Genomic DNA, 21,851 nt, shown 5'->3' on the forward strand with positions numbered 1-21,851 from the left:
CAGAGCACTGGAACAGGCTGCCCTTGTGGAGTCTCCTCTGGGGACTTTCCAGCCCCATCTGGATGCATTCCTGTGTGACCTGTGCTGGATTCTATGGTCCTGCTCTGGCAGGGGGGTTGGACTCGATGATCTCTGGAGTTTCCTTCCAACCCCTAACATCCTGTGAGCCTGTGATGCATTTTGGAAAAGACTGAGCTGTTTGTGGCTGCCTTCAAACCCTCTGCAGAGGGCAAACCCATCCTGACTCCTCTTTCAGGGCAATGAGCAAAACATGAACAGTAAAGAGTGAGACAAAGGGTGAGGAATCCGCCCCTTGTTCCCTTGAGCAGTGGCAAGCATTTGTGTCAGTATTAGCTGTAGATATTTTATGGTATCATCTCTGGATAGAAGTGAAAGAGGTTGAAAGACTTGGTGTCATGGGCTGAAGAAGCCAAAAGAAGAAATATCAAGAACATGCTTCATTTTATCATTTGGAAGCATTTCTTCCTACTGTAAGGGATGATTTTTGGATCCTCCCCATGAGTTAACTTCTCAGATTCTTCACCTCTCTGTTGGGTCTCCCTTTGTCTTCTCAAATGTCTCTTTTCGTGCCTTGTTTGCTGGTTCAGATAGTTTCTCTCCCTTCACCTAACACATCAAGGTTTCCATTTTCCATCAGCTTCTGGATATCATCAGGGTTTTCATTTCAGAATATCTGCAAAATGTGTTTCAGCACTGCCTCTGTGTTAGACCAGTCTGAGCAGCTGGTCCTGGGCTGCCAGCCAAGTCACATTCCTGTCCACCCTGCTTTGATGAAGGCAAAATATCACCTCCGTGCCTGTCAGGTGGGGAACTGAAGAATTTGAACATTTGAGTAATAGGATAAAAACAACAACAATGAGGCTACAAGAAAGCAAAGTATTATAAATACAGAGAGAATACAGAGAAATACAGAGAAAAAACCCCAACACTGTAGAAAATCAGGAGCTCAAGAGTTTTGATCCAGAATACCCAGGGTGAGTGGCAGATTTTTAATTTACTTCAGTGAGTTTTGGAACAGAAACTAAATGTCTAAATCATATATTACAGAATAAACCAGGTTGGAAAAGACCTTTGAGATCATCAAGTCCAACCTATCACCCAACCTCCCTGCCATAGGCAGGGACACCTCTCATCTAGACTTGGCTGCCCAAGGTTTGTCACTGTGTATTAGTTGTCTGTTGATTGATACACCTAGGTAAAAGCAAGAGTGTTGTACTTCAGCAGTTATTGCTCTTTATGCCTGGTATAAGAGGAAACTACCTTTCCTTCACAAGAAATACTCCATGGGTAAGGAGTACTCCAAGAAGATTGAAAAGGGTGAGGACCTCCTCAGAGGCCCTGAGCTACCTGATGTAACTTTGAATTTGGCTGTTCTTTGAGCAGGAGATGGAACCATTTACTTCCAAAAATCCCTTTCAAGCTGAATCTGACTGCAGAGTGAAACCATTGTTTGGGAAGGGAAGAGGCTACAGAGTGGAGAACATGAAATGTCTGAGAGGAGAGCTAGCTCTATAGTTGTTGGATGGGATTGTCCTGGATGGGATTGTAACAAGTTGCACACGGAGGTGGTGGAAGCCTCAGCCCTGGATGTTTTTAAGGCCAGGCTGGATGTGGCTCTGGGCAACCTGCTGTAGTGTGAGGTGTCCCTGGCCATGGCAGGGGGGTTGGAATTGGATGATCCTTGAGGTCCCTTCCAACCCTAACAATTCTATGATTCCTCTTGCTCACCACTGGAGATGTAGGGCCCCTGCTATGTATAAGATACCTCTCTGGGTAAGTAGTGAAGGAGAAGTGGGAACTAGTTACTCAAAATGGTTAACAAGATCTCTTATCTTGCCCAAATGGTCTCAGCTGGCATTGCTGTCAGGGGGAGGGAGCAGTTCTCAGCTCCTTGGGAAAGCTGTTCAGGTGTGCCTTGAACTACTGATGAAATGCTGAACTATCACCAGATGCTTCTTAGTTGTGTCTTCTCCACCTGCCTTGGTTTTTTTTTTGCCAGTGTTTTCTGAAGCACATGCCTCTGGAAGACAAAACCAGCTCTCTTGTGCTGCCTGCTGCTGCAGCAGCAGCATCCTTCTCTCTCTGGTGATGATCCGGAAATCCCCCTCAGTAACTTTTGGACACGTGAGTAATGCCACTCCATACAGCAACCACCAGATGGTAATGAAGAGCAGACTGGTTGTGTGTCTTCTGTAGATGAAGTCTATCATCACAGTGGCAAATTTTGCCTTTGCAAGCAGAGCTTACAAGCACAGCTCTGAATGTCAGTTTGCTCAGCTGTTTACAGACCCCCTGGGTCACTGCAGAAGTCTGCTTGGCAGCTCTGTCTACAGACAAAAGAAAGAAATTGTTCTGTTTGGTTTTATATTAAAGCATTTTAAAGACAATGTTTTCTACATAATGCATGAGTGCTGATATTGTTTAGTACAGAGATGTTGTAGTTGTAAGGAATCATAGAATGGGCTGGGTTGGAAGGGACCTCCAAAGGTCATCCAGTCCAACCCCCTCTGCAGTCAGCAGGGGCATCCTCAGCTAGATCAGGCTGCCCAGAGCCCTCTCCACCCTCACCTTGAATATCTCTAGGGATGGGGCCTCAACCACTTCCCTGGGCAACCTGTTCCAGTGTTCCACTGTCCTCATGGTGCAGAAGTTGTTCCTAACATCCAATCTAAATCTACTCTTTAGTTTGAAGACATTACACCTTGTCCTATCACCACAAGCCCTTTGTAAACAGTCTCTCTCCTGACTTCCTGGAAGGTTTTGTCTAAGGTTGGCATCTACTATAGAAGCTATTCCATGTTAAGAAGATATGAGGTGTTGGGTGATAGGTTGGACTTGATGATCTCTGAGGTGTTTTCCAACCTGGTTGATTCTATGGTTCTAAGATAGATGCAGAGAACCTTTGGAGGTGTTCCTTGCTCCTTCTGGAGACACAACATTTCTTCAAATGCGATGAGATAAAGGATGTATCTCTTCCAAGGCAGAAAGGAAGGCCTCTGTTGTTATTAATGTGTGTCCTTGACATCAGCAAAGAGAGCAGCTGTGGCAAGTGAACCAAATCAAAGGCAGGTGTCTCTTCTTTGCTGAACATCATTGCCAGTGCAGGGATGGTGCTGAGCACGGCTCACCAACCCTCCACAGTGGCATCATGAGGAAAGAGCAGCAGAAATAGAGCCTTCTGAGTACTGCTGGAATCTTCAGAGAGTCAGAATTCAGCCCCACAGGGATAATGAGGTTCAGAAGTCTCAGTTCTACTGATCTAACAGCAGGATTTTGCATTATCTGTGTAGTGCCTTTTAGAACACCCAGGTCAAACTTCCAGCTTTTTCCTCCCTGTTGTACAATACAGAGAATTTGCAACTCTCCCTCTCTGTCTTTTAAGGAAAAAAAAAAGAGATTCTTCCTGCCTTTGAGAGACCTAGGCCTAGCCAAGGACCACGAGGCAGGGAGAAAATCACTAGACCTGATGCCAAAGGGTTCAGAGTGAGTCAGGAGCCAGCCCTGCATCTCCCATGGCATATTTAACTCATTCACCAGGCACTGGCCCATGACTCTTATACTCCTTGAATTAATAGATGTTAAATGACTGGGAACGTGAAGCACTCTAGGGAGGCAGTTTGTTGGTGCTTCTGCTCTCCTGTTCCCTCTGAGAGCAGGGGCCAGCAGAGGCATGCAGCTGTTTTAGAACTAGATGGCAGAGTGGGAGGCTCTGCCTGAAAGCAGGAACCTGAAGGAGAGTCCAAGTGAGAACACCCAACCTTCCCTACCTCTCCTGAGCCAGGCAGGCCCTTGTGAGCTGCCTCTGCTGCTGCTCCTGCTCTGCTCTCTGCCCTCTCTGCTGCCTCTGAAAGCTGCAGAAGGTTTGCTGCTGTTGCTCTGGGCAACCCAAATTTGTGACACATTTTGCATTAAACTTGGCATCCCTGACAGGGAAGGCAGGGTACAGGGCAGTGGCTTTCCAGATTCCTCCCCACAACCCTGGCTGCCATTTCCTTCACCTCAATACTTTCAGAAAAAAAAATCTTTCTTCCTCCCCCTGCTTGAATCCATTGCCTTACCATATGGGATTTCTTTTTTCCTGGGGATGCCCATTCTAGAGACAGAAAGTAGGAGATCTACTATATTCCCCACTCTGCCACTGAGAAGGTGACTATGGCCTGCCCTGGTCCCTGCATCCCTTGGCTCATGCTGCAGGTGTGACATGGGTCAGTGATGTGCCTGATGGCAAAGCAGTAGGGTTAGAGGAGCAGCGAGAGATGGAAGCACAGGAATCCTCTAGTACTTTCTTGCTGAGAAACACTTTACCCCAAACTGGCAGTCCTTGCAGTGAGTGCTTCCACAAACACATTTCCACTGCAATGTGTGGAGTAGAGGTCCCCTTAAATAGGGAGCTCACAGTTTGCCTCCTTAAACTTCCATGTGTCAATCACTGGAAGAATCCACAGAAATCTTATTGCAATCAGTAATAGCAATACATATATAAATAAATATATATATGTGTGTATATACTGAAAGGATTTTTCTAGCTTTATTCCAAGCAATCAAGGACATGTGTGTTAAAATAACCATGGCTCTGTAGAACAGTCCTATAAATACCATATGTCAGAGGAAAAAATAAACGGCTAAGTGCATGTCGGCATCGCTTCCTGCAGTTCTGTAGGAGTTCTGGCCATGGAAATGAAGCAGGCAAAGCTGAGCCAGCTGCAGGTTCAGTTTTACACAGAGCTTAGGCTGTGCTTTGAAAGGACACAGCTGAGGTGGTGGTGAAAGGACTGGCCTGGGATACAACAGGCTGCAATTAAGCTCCTGTTCCACCGCAGATATTTTCGGCGGCGTTACGGTGTTGCTCTGCTGCTTAAGATTTCAGAAGGCAGCCCTGGGGAAAAAGGTTTGGGGGTGCTGATGGATGAGAGGCTGGGCATGAGCAGGCAGTGTGAGCTTGCAGCACAGAAGGCCAATCACATCCTGGGCTGCATCAAAAGATGCGTTGCCAGAAGATCCAGAGAGGGGATTCTGTCACTTAGCTCTGGTGAGACGTCACCTGGAGTACTGTGTGCAGCTCTGGAGCCCTCAATACAGGAAGGACATGGAGCTGATGGAAAGGGTCCAGAAGGGTTCGAGCACCTCTGCTGTGAGGACAGGCTGAGGAAGCTGGGGTTGTTCAGCCTGGAGAAGAGGAGGCTCTGGGGAGACCTAATAGCAGCCTCCCAGTACCTGAAGAGGACCCCCAAGAAGGATGCAGAGAGTCTGTTTACAAGGGCCTGCAGTGACAGTACGAGGGGCAATGGCTTCAAACTGGAGAAGGGCAGATTTAGACTGGATATCAGGAAGAAGCTCTTCACTGTGAGGGTGGTGGAACACTGGAACAGGTTGCCCAAGGAAGTGGTTGAGACCCCTTTCCTGGAGATATTCAAGGTGAGGTTTGACAAGACCCTGGGCAGCCTGATCTAGTTGGGGATGTCTCTGCTGACTGCAGAGGGGGTTGGACTGGATGACCTTTGGAGGTTCTTTCTGGCTTGGAGCATTCTATGATTCAATGATTTTTGCATCTTGTTTTCCAGCCAAACAGAAATAATTGGACTTTGTGGTGTCCAGTTCTTACTTAGCCTTACCTATCCAGAACCTTACCTATCCATATGTTAACATGAAAATGATCAGGGGGCTCCACTATGAGGACAGGCTGAAGGAGACAGGGTTATTTAGCCTGGAGAAGACTATGGGGAAACCTAATAGTGCCTTTCCAGTACCTTGGGGCTACAAGAAGGCTGCAAAGGGACTCTTTACAAAGGCCTGCAGTGACAGGATGAGGGGCAATGGTTTGAAATTAGAGAAGAGCAGATTTAGATTGGATGTTAGGAACAAGTTCTTTGCCATGAGGTTGGTGGAACACTGGAGGGAGGCCAGGGAGGTGGTTGAGGCTCCTGGAGATATTCAAGGTCAGGCTTGACAGGGGTCTGAGCAAACTGATCTAGTGGAGGATGCTACTGCTCACTGCAGGGGGGTTGGACTACATGATCTCAGGGGGGTGCCTTCCAATGCAACCCATTCTATGATTCTGTGTTTGCTATAATGAGTGTAAAAGGATCCTTTTAAAACTGGAGGTAATGATTTTGTCACCAGATACTGAAATATGAATCTGGAAAGAAAACTACTAGAACCACAGAAGGGAGGGAAAGCTGGCCTGCAAGAAGAGCCAGAAATAACTTAAACATCTGTCTCACTGCTCCTAGAGCAAGGAATTTAAGCATCTATGTTTCTGCTCCTAGAGCAGAACTTAAATTGCAATCAGTAGACCCCCAAATCCAGAATCTAGCAATAAACACATTGCTAGAGGTGCAGTCAAGACCCACAGTATCCTGGCAGCCCACTGATGGAAACCTTCCCTGAGCAGGTGGTTCAGGTTTCTCTCAGCTCCAGATCAAAGTCTTGATAAAGTCAAAGAGAAGAAGGGTTGGTTTTTTTTGTAGGCTCCCATGATCTCTTGAATGTGTCTGAATGCAGGAGAGGTTGAGAGTGAAAATCTCTCTAGTTAGTTGTACAGGAAAGGAATCCATATCTTCTCTTGGTCATCTACCAAAAAGAATGGATATTCAATTCCTGACCTTTAGAGAAGATGCAGATCAAGACTGTGAGAAACTCTCTTGATATGGGCAGAGACTGTAAAAAGTCTGAGAAATCAATGACTTAGCTATTCAGACAAAGAAACATTTAGGTGCTTGGCAGTGACTCCAGTTTCATCTCCGTTTTTTTAAAGCATTAAAGGCTTCTAACTATGAAATATGTAGTTGGGCATTAAAGATTTCCCCAGTCTTTTCCATATGAGCTTGGCTGTCTTCATGGAATTGATGCCAGGACTAAATCAGTACAAAATCAGCTGAATAATGAAACCTGCTGGCAAACAGAATGTAAGCTACAATTTACCTGCACAACCTGTAAAGTGAAGCTGGTGGAGCCTAGAGCTTATAGCAAATAAAACATCTAAACAAGCACTCAGAAAGGTTAGATAATGCCTTCCACATGAAAAAAAAAAAATCCAACAAGCTCACTTCTTTTTATTCTTTCTGCTTGATCTGATGATAAAGTAGAGGTGGGAAGAGTGATGAAAAAAACCAACAACTTCTCTGTGTGTTGTGATAAATAAAAAATGATTGAGCTATACTTGAAGGTACGTAGCTTTGGATAAAACCACTTTTGAGGCATGGCCAGAATGCCTATATTATTTTATCAGAAACCAGGAGGGTACATCAGCATAGGGGCAGTAAAAAAACAAACCACAACCCAAATAAATGAATAACTAAAAACCATTTGAGACGTGCAAGTGCTGTTTGAGCATATGGAGTTGGGCAAAAATAGTCCCCTTCTTACAATAGTCCACGATGGGTGAGATTTCTTCAGAGAAATCTTGGGAGAATTGGTGGTAAAAGCTGAAGAAGCTGAGAAAATGCTGAATTCAGCAAACATTTTTAGGGACTATCTACCCAACCTGCAACCACCAAAGCCCTCTCGGAGTCATTGAGTTCTTTAGAGACATGACACAAGTCCAAGTGCTGGGTGCTGCACTTTGGCCACAGCAACCCCATGCAGTGCTACAGGCTGGGGTCAGAGTGGCTGGGGAGCAGTCAGGCAGAAAGGGACCTGGGGGTACTGGTTGACAGCAGCTGAGCATGAGCCAGCAGTGTGCCCAGGTGGCCAAGAGGGCCAATGGCATCCTGGCCTGCATCAGGAATAGTGTGGCCAGCAGGAGCAGGGAAGTCATTCTGCCCCTGTACTCAGCACTGGTTAGGCTACACCTTGAGTCCTGTGTCCAGTTCTGGGATCCTCAATTTAAGAAGGACATTGAGACACTTGAATGTGTCCAGAGAAGGGCAACGAGGCTGGGGAGGGGTCTGGAACACAGCCCTGTGAGGAGAGGCTGAGGGAGCTGGGGTTGCTTAGCCTGGAGAAGAGGAGGCTCAAGGGAGACCTTCTTGCTGTTTACAGGTTCCTGAAAGGAGGTTGTAGCCAGGTGGGTGTTGGGCTCTTCTCCCAGGCAACCAGCCCCAGAACAAGAGGACACAGTCTCAAGCTGTGCCAGGGGAAGTTTAGGCTGGAGCTGAGGAGAAAGTTCTTCCCAGAAAGAGTAATTTGCCCTTGGAATGTGTTGCCCAGGGAGCTCGCAGAGTCACCATCCCTGGAGGTGTTCAGAAAAGGACTGGATGTGGCACTTGAAGGCATGGTTTAGTTGTCATGAGGTGTTGTGTGACAGGTTGGACTTGATGATCTCTGAGGTCTATTCCAACCTTATTGACTCTATGATATAACCCAGAAAAGCTGTGAAGTGGTCAAAGAGCATTTGAAGCAGTATTTTTTAGGGTCAGCATCAATCTGTTGGTGACAAAGGAGCACCCTGGGAGTTTCTGTATGTGTCTGTGCCACAAATATGTTATAAAGGAACCCAGAATATTTCTTAAGATGTAATTAAAAGAGATGTTGAAAGTAGCCAGGGCAATTTCAGAAGGTCAGTATCAGATCCAGAGCAATATCAGAAGGCATAAAGAAGTACTCAGAGCTAATATATCTTGGCTTACAGGGCTGTTTGCTGTTCTGTGGAATTGTTTTATGTTTCCTTCAAGCCTAGTTTTGTGTAAGTTTCAGCAGTACACAAATGAGAGTTTGTCACACGTCAAGGACACCAATCTCTGGATATGGTATTAATTTTATTGAGTTCTTCATGATCATTGCTGGATCTAAGGGAGGTATTAACTGCTGATAGCTCTGAGAAGCATTATAATTAATTTTCTGGATTTAAAGTGATTTCTCATTTAGTTTTAGCACTTGGAAGGGGTAAAGGCATCCAGCTGACACCAATACAAACCTCTGGGAGGAAGGGTGTGACACAAGGGCACCATTTCGAACTTTTCTGAGAAAAAAACAACATTAGCTCCCTGTTAGAAGCCAGGAGCACTTCTTCCCTGGTGCCCTAGTCTGGTGTGTCCACAAATCTTTCAACTTGATGTTACCTTTACAGGACCACAGGATGTCATGGGTTGGAAGGGACCCAAAGAGATCATCCAGTCCACCCCCCCTGCCAGAGCAGGACCATACAATCTAGCTCAGGTCACAGAGGAACACATCCAGGCAGGCCTTGAAAGGCTCCAGGGAAGGAGACTCCACAGTCTCTCTGGGCAGCCTGTTCCAGTGCTCTGTGACCCTTACAGTAAAGAAGTTCCCCCTTGTGTTGAGGTGGAATCTCCTGTGCTGCAGATGACATCCATTGCTCCATGTCCTGTCACAGGGAGCAAGTGAGCAGAGCCTGTCCCCTCCCTCCTGACACCCAAGCCCCAGATATTTATAAACATTTATTAAATCCCCTCTCAGTCTTCTCTTCTCCAGACTAAAAAGCTCCATGTCCCTCAACCTCTCTTCAGTACCTTTACTGAAGTAAAGGTACTAAAGTACTGTACTGAAGAGAGAAAAGGGTATCAATAATATTCTATAGAACCTTGGAGTCATTCAAAGAGCAGTTCATTTCCTAAAACTGCTGGAAGGGATATAAATGAGTGAGTTGTTTGACCTGTAGTCCAGCTACTGGGTCGATGGCATCCACGTTCCTTAAGACTCCATGCACAGGTCTGAGAGAGGGCTACCATAATCATGGAATGCTTTGGGTTGGAAGGGACCTCAAGGATCATCTAGTTCCAAACCCCCTGCCATGGGCAGGGACACCTCACACTACAGCAGGTTTCTCACAGCCACATCCAGCCTGGCCTTCAAAACCTCCAGGCATGAGGCTTCCACCACCTCCCTGGGCAACATGTGCCAGTCTCTCACCACCCTCATGGGGAAGAACTTCTGCCTAACATCCAATCTCAGTCTACCCATTTCTAATTTTGTTCCATTCCCCCCAGTCCTGTCACTCCCTGACACCCTAAAAAGTCCCTCCCCAGCTTTCTTGTAGGCCCCTTCAGATACTGGAAGGCCACAATTAGGTCTCCTCCACAATTAGGTCTTCTCTTCTCCAAACTGAACAGCCCCAACTCCTTCAGTCAGTCCTCATAGGAGAGGAGCTCCAGCCCTCTAGTTCCACCCCCACTGCCATGGGCAGGGACACCTCTGGTAGACCAGCTTGCTTAAGGCTCCAAGCCCCATCCAACCTGGCTCTAAACATTTCCAGCCTTGTTTGGAGCCTCCACATCTTCCCTGGGCAACCTCTTTCAGTGCCTCACCACCCTCACGGGGAAGAATTTCTCCTTAATACCTTATCTCAGTGGAGCTCCTTCCAGTTTGAAGCCATTTGAGTGACATTTCTCGGGACGTTCACATGGGGAGATCATTGCTGGTCGAATGCCACTCAACTTTTCTATTTCAGTTCTGCCAGGTGTCTATACATATGCAGAAGGTAACAAAACAATCTAAACCCAAGGGTGTCCCAGCTCTGTCAGGGTGTTGCTGGCTTTCTTCCACAGCAGCTGCTAGAAGTGACAGCGCTGTAGAGCTGCGGTTTGCTGTGTGCCTGTGACTAGCCAGCAGGATTCTTCCCAGTTCTCAGTTACCACTTATTGCCCTTGCTTTAGTTTTGGGAGTTTGGCTTCTGCCAGAATGTTATATATATTTTTTTTAATGAGGTATCACTAGATCAGATAACCTTACTGAAAATATTTTCAGTGTTCTGGAACAAGAGATTACTTGTTTGTTTGTTTATTTTTTAGCAAGGAACAGAAATCCTAGAGATTCTCTTTACTGGAGGCCAGTTCCAAGTATTCCTTTGCCAGAGTCCATCCTATAGAATCATAGAATTGTTAGGGTTGGAAGGGACCTCAAGGATCATCCAGTTCTAACCCCCCGGCCATGGGCAGGGACACCTCACACTACATCAGGTTGCTCAGAGCCACATCCAGCCTGGCTGCAAAAACCTCTGGAAGACTAGTCAAAAAAACTCCACATTACATTAGGGAAGATCCAAAGTGGCTTGATTAACACAGGCAAACTTATCTGATGTGGTGAAATTAGACTCCTGAGGAGCTGCTGATCCATCTTTCTTCTGCTCCTGGTCAGACTGGGTGGTGAGGAACCTTTACCTTGGAACATCCAATTCAAAACTGGCAATCTAGGAGCTAGAAGAAGTTGTGACTCAGTTCCAATTACTTCAGAAGCAGCTCTTACTCCTTCATAGGCAGCTAAAATCTCTTTCTCTGCTGGAGTATAATTTGCCTCTGAGCCTCTGTAGGCATGACTCCAGAAACCAAGTGGACGTCCACATGTCTCACCTGGAGCTCTTTGCCAGTGGACTCTTGCTGGCATGCTGATTTTCACCTGTGTGTGGAGTTAAATAGGCTGCTCCCAGAGCCTCATCACAGGAACCAAAGTGACCTTGGTGTGACATCCCACCCTCTGCATTGTCTGGGCCTGTAAACGCTGCTTGGAGCAGGCGTGCCACCCGTGGGCAGGCTGCCCACTCCGTGAGGTTTTGACAGAGCATTAATTACTCCAGCAAAGCAGTCAGATCAGGATCCTGTGAGGCAGTCAGGATCCTGTCAAACTCTCAGGAAGCAGATTGGTAATCTGCAAAGGCCTAAATAGGGCTTTTAAAATTGGAAGCAGAACCGAGTGCCTAGACAGAGTTTTTTTTGAAAGACAAACAGCATCAGCAAGCTAAATGGATTTCAAGCACAGCTTTAATTGTGTTGGGTTTTTTTTTCCAGAGGAATTAGCAAAGGGCACCCAAGCTGGAACAAGCTGTGAAGTACATTCAGGAAAATTTCAAGTGCATGGTAGTTTTGAAGATAATCAGGCATTTCAGTGCTTGTAGATACTGTAGGAAGTAACGAATAATGCCTCTTTCTGTCAGCATTGACAGTACTGTAATCTTGGAGTCAGTCACAGTACCTGCTTTATGTGCTCCTTCATCATGAACTTCAGCATCCTCATTGAAACTGACCTGCACAGGTTTCCAAACCTAAACAACTGTCCCTGCTGCACACTTGAGCACAAAGCCAAGCTGTTTATAGCCAATACCTGGTGTGTGTGGGGGGAACTATTCCCCACCCTGTCTCCTCCATGTCCTCTCTGCTCAACCATCCCAATAGCCTGTGGCAGGCCAGCAACACTTTGGAGTGGATTTTAGTGTAATCGTTGCAGAATCCCATGGACCTTGCATAATGGAAATTATTTGGGTCACCAAATCTTATTTCCTAATTATAGGAATGAAAAAAAAAGAAAAGGAAAAAAAAAAAAAGTAAAGGAAAAAAGAAACAATGTGAAGCCATTCCCTTATTCTGGCATTTTTGCTTTAGAAACCTGGGATAACCCACTCACTCCCATCTGTTTTAACCTTGAAATTAGAGCTCACTCTCCTTCTCTTCCTCCTCCTCTCCTCCTTGTCTTCCTTTCCCTCTCCTCCTCTCCCTCTTCTTTCTTCCCTTTCTCCTTCTCCTTCTCCTTCTCCTTCTCCTTCTCCTTCTCCTTCTCCTTCTCCTTCTCCTTCTCCTTCTCCTTCTCCTTCTCCTTCTCCTTCTCCTTCTCCTTCTCCTTCTCCTTCTCCTTCTCCTTCTCCTTCTCCTTTCTCCCACCAGAGCGCAGGGACCCTCCTGCTCCCAGCCCCTCCTCGCTAGGGAATTAATCGCTCCCCCCCATTCCTTTCGTTTCCCCCTTTGGGGAGCAGAGATGGTCGGGACGCACGGAGCCTTGCCCGCCGCGGTCAGCACCACGCCGGCCCCAGCCACCCTACCCGCACAGTCTGCCCCGCCGGCGGGCAGCGAGCGGCTCTCCCGGCCCGGCGGCCGCCCTGTGCCACGGGGCGGCCGTGAGGGGAGAGCGGGGCGGAGCGCGGGGCCGCGGGCGGGGCGGGGCGGAGGTGGGAGCGGGGTGCCGGGGAGCGGCGGCGGCGACCGGCGCCTGTTGCCCCGAGAGAGTTAACGGTGCGGGGAAACTCGCCTCTCCTCCGCCCGTGCCGGGCGCCTGGCAACCGGGGCGCCGCGCATGTAGGGCCGCCGGGGGCTGCCGCCACCGCCGCCGCCCCCCTCCTCTCCCGCCGGGCCCCGCGTCCCCCTCCCCGCCCCGGACAAGGCGTTTAACGTGCCCAGGCGTGAAGTATGGCATGCAAAGATGGTTTCTGCCAAGGAGCCAGCCATCGCCATGTCCTCGGGTCTCTCCATCGCCCTCCTGCACTGCCTGTGCCTGGCGACGTGGTGAGTACCCCCCGGCGGCGGCAGCGGGGGGCCCGGGTGGCCGGTGCCGCTGCCCACGCACGGGGCTGCGGGCGGCATCGCTCACCCTCCGTTCCCTCTTTGCCTCCTAGTCTCACCGGGCCGCCAGGGCAGAGCAAAAAAGAGGAGAAATTGTGGCCGGAGAATTTCACCAGCATCCTGAACAGCCTCCTGGATGGCTATGACAACCGGCTGCGACCGGGATTCGGGGGTACGGTGGCGGCGCGGTGCCAGCGTGGGGGCGGGTAGGGGCGCCGGGCAGGATGGCCGCTCGTTCCGACTCGTTATAGACCGAAAGCCTCAGTGTGTGCGTGTATGTCCCTCTCCCCAGCCCAGGGTCCGACCCCTCCGGGGAGGGAAGGGCCAGCAGCGAGACAGCGCCTGGCCCCGAAAGCTCCGGGGGCGCTGAACAACCCCGGCCGTGGGAGCCCCGCTGGGGCGGTCCCGGGCTCAGCCCCCGCTTCGCTGCTCTGCCCACACCCCGGACTCGGGGTGCTGCTGTTGCGCCTGGGAAAATAAACCCCAACCCTGATGCCGGTGTGTGTTGGCTTGAGGAGGTTGGAGGGATCTGTCCAACAACCAGGTGCTTCAGGTTCTTGGCCGTTTGTGACCCTTAATTGTCGCGGATCGGGTCCTGATAGAAACAAGTGTACTTTTAGTAGCTTTTGAGGGTAGGTCTTTGATGGGTTCTGTTCCACTAGTTAGGGAAAACCAGAGCTCAGGTGCCTGAGCGCACCAGACCTTTACCACAGCCACTCTAATTCCAGCTTTGATTTAGAAGCAGCGTACTTAATTGCCGTGTAGGAATTGTATGTGGAGGAGCCTTCAATTTGCCTTCACCTGTGCTCTGCGTGTGGGGGTTTTGTGCTTCTTTCCTGCCCCAGGCTGTTAAGATGCAGTTTTGTGCCGTGCTGCTGAAGCAGCGGCCAGACTCGCTGTTCTTTATTGGTTTTGATGTTACTCTGTAGGGACTTTGAACCAAAAACAATTAAAAATCGTTAGGATCCAGATGAAATGAAAGTTTTATTGTGTAAGCTGGAACGAAGATATTAAAAACACCAATTTTAAAGTAAGGGGGGAGGGGAAGAGGGGGGGAAGAGTGAAAAAGAAATGCTACATCCCTTCTGATGATGCACAAAGCTACAGGGAGTGTTTTATAGGCTGCTTCCTATACAGGATTGAATGAGAATCCTTGCGTAGGTTTATGCTGTGAAATACTTTCTCCCTCCTCTGAAAGTACCTTCTTCGTGCACGTGATCCATCTCTCCACTGACATGTATGCCAACACGTTCCCCACATGCCACATACAGCGCTCACATGCAGGACTGCGGTTGCCAAAGGGCAGCAGCCGTCCTCCGTGGCTCCTTTTATCACTTAGAACGTATGGCATAAGCGAGGTCTTCTCTAGAAGTTACCGTGCACGTTAGGAGGGAGGGAAGGAGGCTAAATTTGTGAGCCCCCAGAGGAGCGGCCTTGCGCCGCTCAGTCTCTGCGGAGAGGCTACAGACACTTCTGCACGCGTACAAGAGATGTGCTATGTTTGGCATCATTTGGGGTTGAATGCCAACTAATTAGTCATCTAGCAAAGATGCTTTATGAGCATTATCAGACTTCCAAAATTAAACAAACTACTAAATATGTAATGTGGCATACAGTTGATCTTGGTTTTTTATTTTAATGCAGTTGTCCTCTGCAGGAGATTTTTGCAAGAGCAGATATTTTTTGGGGTTTTATTTTAATACAGTTGTCCTCTGCAGGAGATTTGCAAGAGGAGATCTTTTTTTTCTTGGTTTTTATTTTAGTGCAGTTGTCCTCTGCTGGAGATTTTGCAAGAATAGACCTTTTTTTCCCTTTAATTTCCTTTTTTCCTTTCCTCCTTTTCTTTTTCTTTTTTTTTTTTTTTCTTTTCCCTTTTCTTTTTTTCTTTTTTCCTTTTCTTTTTTCCTTTTCTTTTTTCCTTTTCTTTTTTCCTTTTCTTTTTTCCTTTTCTTTTTTCCTTTTCTTTTTTCCTTTTCTTTTTCCTTTTCTTTTTTCTTTTTTCTTTTCTTTTTCCTTTTCTTTTTTCCTTTTCTTTTTCCCTTTTATTTTTCCTTTAATTTTTTCCTCTTCTTTTTTCCTTTTCTTTTTTCCTTTTCTTTTTTCCTTTTCTTTTTTCCTTTTCTTTTTTCCTTTTCTTTTTTCCTTTTCTTTTTTCCTTTTCTTTTTTCCTTTTCTTTTTTCCTTTTCTTTTTTCCTTTTCTTTTTTCCTTTTCTTTTTTCCTTTTCTTTTTTCCTTTTCTTTTTTCCTTTTCTTTTTTCCTTTTCTTTTTTACTTTTCTTTTTTCCGTTTCTGTTTTACTTTTCTGTTTTAATTTTCTTTTTTCCTTTTCTTTTTTCCTTTTCTTTTCCTTTTCTTTTTTTCCTTTTCTTTTTTCCTTTTCTTTTTTACTTTTCTTTTTTCCTTTTCTTTTTTCCTTTTATTTTTTCATTTTATTTTTTAGTTTTATTTTTTCATTTTATTTTTTCCTTTTCTTTTTTCCTTTTCTTTTTTCCTTTTCTTTTTTTCCTTTTCTTTTTTCCTTTTCTTTTTTTCCTTTTCTGTTTTCCTTTTCTTTTTTTTCCTTTTCTGTTTTCCTTTTCTGTTTTCCTTTTCTGTTTTCCTTTTCTGTTTTCCTTTTCTGTTTTCCTTTTCTGTTTTCCTTTTCTGTTTTCCTTTTCTGTTTTCCTTTTCTGTTTTCCTTTTCTGTTTTCCTTTTCTGTTTTCCTTTTCTGTTTTCCTTTTCTGTTTTCCTTTTCTTGTTTTCCTTTTCTTGTTTTCCTTTTCTTGTTTTCCTTTTCTTGTTTTCCTTTTCTTGTTTTCCTTTTCTTGTTTTCCTTTTCTTGTTTTCCTTTTCTTGTTTTCCTTTTCTTGTTTTCCTTTTCTTGTTTTCCTTTTCTTGTTTTCCTTTTCTTGTTTTCCTTTTCTTGTTTTCCTTTTCTTGTTTTCCTTTTCTTGTTTTCCTTTTCTTGTTTTCCTTTTCTTGTTTTCCTTTTCTTGTTTTCCTTTTCTGTTTTCCTTTTCTGTTTTCCTTTTCTTTTTTCCTTTTCTTTTTTCCTTTTCTTTTTTCCTTTTCTTTTTTCCTTTTCTTTTTTCCTTTTCTTTTTTCCTTTTCTTTTTTCCTTTTCTTTTTTCCTTTTCTTTTTTCCTTTTCTTTTTTTCCTTTTCTTTTTTTCCTTTTCTTTTTTCCTTTTCTTTTTTTTCCTTTTCTTTTTTTTCCTTTTCTTTTTTTTCCTTTTCTTTTTTTTCCTTTTCTTTTTTTTCCTTTTCTTTTTTTCTTTTCTTTTTTTCCCTTTTCCCTTTTCCCTTTTCCCTGTTCTTTTTTCCTTGTTTTTCCTTTTCTTTTTTTCCCCCCAATCACTGTTGCATACTTTCAGCTATTAAGGAGAAAAAGTTCATTGTATCTCCTTCAGCTTTGCTGTTGGCAATATTGAAGAAAATGCTAGAGGGAGGGGGAAAAAAAGATCTAAAAGATTTCAAACTGGGTGAATATTTCACAAAATGGATACTACATTGCTTCTTCCTTCCTTTATGACATCCAAACCACTCATCTTTGAGCTTTGAACTTTTAAAGTAAAACATGTGAGGGACAAAAAAGCAGCTTTATTTTTGAAATGGATGCCTGCCTCCCTAGCAGCTCCTCACAGCAAAAGTTAGCCTGGAGAAGAGGAGGCTCAGGGGAGACCTTACTGCTCTCTACAACTACCTGAAAGGAGGTTGTAGACAGGTGGGGGTTGGTCTCTTCTCTCAGACAGCCTGTGACAGAACAAGAAGACACAGTCTCAAGCTGTGCCAGGGGAAGTTGAGGCTGGAGGTGAGCAGAAAGTTCTTCCCAGAAAGAGTAATTTGCCATTGGAATGTGCTGCCCAGGGAGGTGGTGGATTCACTGTCCCTGGAGGTGTTCAAGAGGGGAGTGGATGTGGCACTTGGAGCTATGGTTTAGCTGTCAGGAGGTGTTAGATATTGGGTAATATGTTGGACTGGATGATCCCTGAGGTCTTTTCCAACCTTATTGATTCTATGATTCTGTGCTCTTCACTTTGATTTGACAAGGACAGCTTCTGAAAAAGAAGAAACCAAAACCCACAAAAGAAAGAAGATTTTTGCCATTGGTCAGATCTGACTTTTGGACATAACTCAAGAGTACAGAAAGAATACAGAATTAACCAGGTTGGAAAAAAACTTTGAAATCATCAAGTCCAACCTATTACCCAACACCATCTAATCAACTAAACCGTAGCACTAAGTGGCTCATCCCTTCTCTAAAGTGACTGTATATTAGTATGTATTACTCTAAAATAACTATGGATTAGCTATGAAAATCTATGCTATCCAAATCAAGTTTTCTCTGTACTTTTGGTGTTTTGGGGTGGGGTTTTTTTTGGTGTGTTGACAAATCTTTTCTCTTTAGAGACTGGATGAGGCAGTTGGTGCCATGGTTTAGTTGATTAGATGGTGTTGGGTGATAGGTTGAACTCGATGATCTCAAAGGTCTTTTCCAACCTGGTTAATTCTTTATTCTTTCTGTACTCTTGAGTTATGTCCAAAAGTCAGATCTGACCAATGGCAAAAATTAGCCTGGTTAATTCTGTTCTGTTCTATTCTATTGTGTTGTGTTCTGTTGTGTTCTGTTCTATTGTGTTGCGTTCTGTTCTGTTGCGTTCTGTTGCGTTCTATTCTATTCTATTCTATTCTATTCTATTCTATTCTATTCTATTCTATTCTATTCTAACCTTTATGACAAACAAGATTTGCATCTTAAAAGTGGGTCACTTGCTAGTTTATAGCCTACCAAACAAAATGTCAGAGGGCAATGGGACTATTTCAAGCTGGGGAAGTGGTAGTGTGTTTTGGTGTGATGCTAAAGCTGCATCACTTTCTGATGAGCAGCAGAGTATTTATTTCTGTTTTCTTCTCGAAGCTGATTCACCATCTAGTTTTCACGTGGCTCGCAATGAAACCAAGGTTTTATTTTAAGAACAACAACAACAACAAAAAAAAGGGAGCTGCACAGAGGTCTGACTGCTGCTGAATTGGAACTTCAGATTAAATGAAGCATTTCACAGGTTGGACTTGATGATCTTGGAGGTCTTTTTCCAACCTTATTGATTCTACGATTCTAATTCGGGTGCAAAATGAGGTTTGAAAATCAGACCTGGGGTGGGGATAGCCAAATTGTGCATTTTACTGGCGTCTTCCAGAGTTGCCACAGTTCATGAAGATTTGTTGTGTGCAGGGGTAGGGGGGGAAAAAGAGTAGAAAATGTTAAATATTGGAGATTTCCTAAAACTGGATGCAGATTCCCCATGCTGTCATTAATTAGCAGATTTCTTATTTTTGTACTTCCAGGGGAGAAGTTAATTTGCCTGAGCATGCTTCCAAATGTGCAAATGATCTCTCAGTGGAGCATGTGGAATCCCTTCTTGGTACTCCTTACGCAGAAGCGTGGCATGGGAAGAGGGTTAATAGAAGCAGGAAGTTTCCCCATGCCATTGGATTGATACCTTGTGTTACAAACTCACTTTATAGGTTGAACTTGATGATCTCTGAGGTCTTTTTCCAACCTGGTTGATTCTATGATTTATGGAAGGGATTTAACTGAACCTAAAAAGCTTCTGTCACTTACTAAGCACTCTGAGGTTTGGTAGTGCAATAAACAAGGAGCAGGGAAGCCATTCTGCCCCCTCATTGGCCAGGCCACACCTTGAGTCCTGTGTCCAGTTCAGGGCTCCTCAATTTAAGAAGGACATTGAGACACTTGAATGTGTCCAGAAAAGTGCAATGAGGCTGGGGAGGGGTCTGGAGCACAGCCCTGTGAGGAGAGGCTGAGGGAGCTGGGGTTGCTTAGCCTGGAGAAGAGGAGGCTCAGGGGAGACCTCATTGCTCTCTACAGCTTCCTGAAAGGAGGCTGTAGACAGATGGGGGTTGGTCTCTTCTCCCAGGCAACCAGCACCGGAACAAGAGGACACAGTCTCAAGCTGAGCCAGGGGAGGTGTAGGCTGGATGTTAGGAAGAAGTTTTTCCCAGAAGGAGTAATTGGCCATTGGAATGTGCTGCCCAGGGAGGTGGTGGAGTCACCATCACTGGAGGTGTTCAAAAAGGGATTGGATGTGGCACTTAAAGCCATGGTTTAGTTGTCATGAGGTGTTAGGTAATAAGTTGGAGTTGATGATCTCTGAGGTCTTTTCCAACCTGGTTGATTCCATGATTCTAAGACCAGAATGGTTAACAACAACAACAACAACAACAAAAAGTGGAAGTTCCTATTAAGTTTGTAGAGGGATGGAATCTAAAGAAGCAAGAGGGAAGCAAAGAATTTTCAACTCGAAATTTAATGAAACAAAGCAGAATGAGCAGTTTTGTATAGGAAAGGAAAAAAAAAAAACATAACATAAACCCAAGTGCTGTCAGGAAGACTTAAAATGTATAAGAGTTTTGAATTTCAGTAGGGGGAAGGTATTGAGGGACTAATGAATAAAGTAATGCTGTGTGATGTTTGAAAATAGTGTGGTGGAAATGAAGTCAGTTCCATTCCCTCCACTCTGTGCCCCATTATTATCATTAGCCTGAATTTCAAGAATGCAGTCTGTAATGCCTGGGGGTTCCTTGGTCCAAACCACTCTGTAAGAACAGAAGCCACTTACAGTGTGATTAATTAAAAGCATTATCTGCTGGGAAAGTTCAGGAGTGTTACCACAGTGCTGTAAAACTTTAAAGCAAAACCGTTTCTGGTTATGGCCTGGCTGCAGTTTCCATCTTGCTTTTAAAACTTTTGTGTCTGACACAGAACTATAGGAAGTTGCAAAAGGTGGGGGGTTTGGGTTTTCTGATGACCCCTTTGTTACCTTTCCATTGGTGATTAGTTTCAAAGTGCTGGTAGAACTCCAGAGACTTGTTAAAAGGAGCATTATTTTCTTGAATAGAATAGAATAAACCAGGTTGGAAGAGACTTTTGAGATCACCCAACACCATCTAATCAACTAAACCATGGCACCAATCACCCCATCCAGTCTCTTCCTAAACACTTCCAGTGATGGTGACGCCACCACTTCCCTGGGCAGCACATTCCAATGGCCAATCTCTTTCTGTGAAGAACTTCTTCCTAATAGCCAGCCTAAACCTCCCCTGGTGCAGCTTGAGACTGTGTCCTCTTGTTCTGGTGCTGGTTGCCTGGGAGAAGAGACCAACCCACACCTGGCTACAACAAAAGGCCTGGATCTGATTTGCTGTTTTGAACTTTTTCATGGCTTCAGGCTTTACCCGAGCAACTCATGATTTTAATCAGGCCCTGCCAGATCCATTTAAACCTGCCTTTGTAACTTGCCTGATGCAATAACCTATCACACTTCAACCTGCACTTAGGGAGGAAGGCATGGAAAGGCTCAAGCTGGTTGTGCTGCCCTATATCTGCTAATTTTGACAAACTGTGTCTTTTAGAGAATACCTCATCCCTGGTGTCTTGCTTTCAATGGCCAATTATATGGCCAGGCCAAAGAAAGAAGGTGGTGTGTGACGTGCCTCCAGCCCAAGGCTCTTAGATTGCCTGCTAAACCTGCTGACTTCAGCTCTGAACAAGCTGAGAGAATCACCCACAGCATGTCACTGGCTTGGTGGGGTGTGGTTACTCATCAGGCAGTGAAAGCTGGAGCTTGCTCTCCTCTTGGGTTCTACTTGCATGACTTAGTCTAGCATGAGCTGAGTCTCACTATCAGCTACAGGAATGGTGACAGCTTTGAGACTCTCTGCTTGGAAGTTGCCTTGTACTGTGGCTCACGAGCTCTGCCTTCATTCATTTTCCTTTTGCTTTCTCTTTTCATATTCTTTCTCATGATCTCATATCTGTGAAGTGCAACTTAGTCCTTGGTGATCTGTTGGCCATTGTCTCCTTTAACAGGGGTGGGAGAGGGCTTCTCTGCCCTTTGTAGGCTGTGTGATGCTTGGCTGATGAGCAGCGTTTCTGAGGAGTGAGGGAGGAGTGACTTTAGTCAGAAAATAAACACAGAATATATTTGAAGAGCAAAAACGATTTTCTGTCATTAGAGAAATCCACCTACAGGATTATCTGCTCTTGTGAGGAACCCATGCCTACCTTCAAGCTTTTAGACTGGACATTAGGAAAGTTGTTTTTTTTTTTTGCCCAGCAAGAGTGATCAGGGAATGGAAAGTGCTGCCCGAGGAGGTGGTTGAGTCCCCAAGCCTGGATGTGTTTAAAGGTGGTTTGGATGTGATGCTTGGGGCTGTGGTTTAGCAGTGAACCTCATAGAGTGGTGTTCTGGGTTGGACTCGGTGATGCTGAGGGGCTTTTCCAACCTGAATGTTTCTGTGATTCCATTGCTCAGCATAATGGATATTATCTTTTATTTTTATTCTCATTTTAGATTGCAAATGGACTTGAAGTGAGCATTAGACAGGGAAGCTCATAGGTTATTATTTTTTTCCAGGCAGTTGTCCAGCCTTCCTCAGCTGGTGAGAGTGACTCAAAGGCTTAACAGGATATGGTCTTAGATACTTGTAGTTAACTGATTTGAATTTGGCCCAGGTTAGTAATGCTTGAAGTCATCACCATCTGTCTGTTGTTCAGTGACCTGTATAAAATTAGCTGATATTCTTAGGCCAGTTCTGAGTAGACA

At 45.3% G+C, this 21,851-nt stretch overlaps 1 protein-coding gene across 1 annotated transcript in view; it reads left to right on the forward strand.

Annotated features, from left to right (window-relative positions):
• Positions 1 to 12,850: 12,850 nt before the first annotated feature.
• Positions 12,851 to 21,851, forward strand: part of GABRA4 (gamma-aminobutyric acid type A receptor subunit alpha4) — a 54,236-nt gene continuing 45,235 nt past the window's right edge. Inside the window, exons 1-2 of the mRNA XM_054163637.1 lie at positions 12,851 to 13,187; positions 13,298 to 13,416. Coding sequence (XP_054019612.1) covers positions 13,105 to 13,187; positions 13,298 to 13,416 — 202 coding nt within the window. The 5' untranslated portion in view covers positions 12,851 to 13,104. The remainder of the gene's footprint in view (positions 13,188 to 13,297; positions 13,417 to 21,851) is intronic.

The sequence above is a fragment of the Dryobates pubescens genome, chromosome 1 (assembly GCF_014839835.1).
Source record: "Dryobates pubescens isolate bDryPub1 chromosome 1, bDryPub1.pri, whole genome shotgun sequence".
Classification (NCBI taxonomy): Eukaryota; Metazoa; Chordata; class Aves; order Piciformes; family Picidae; genus Dryobates; species Dryobates pubescens.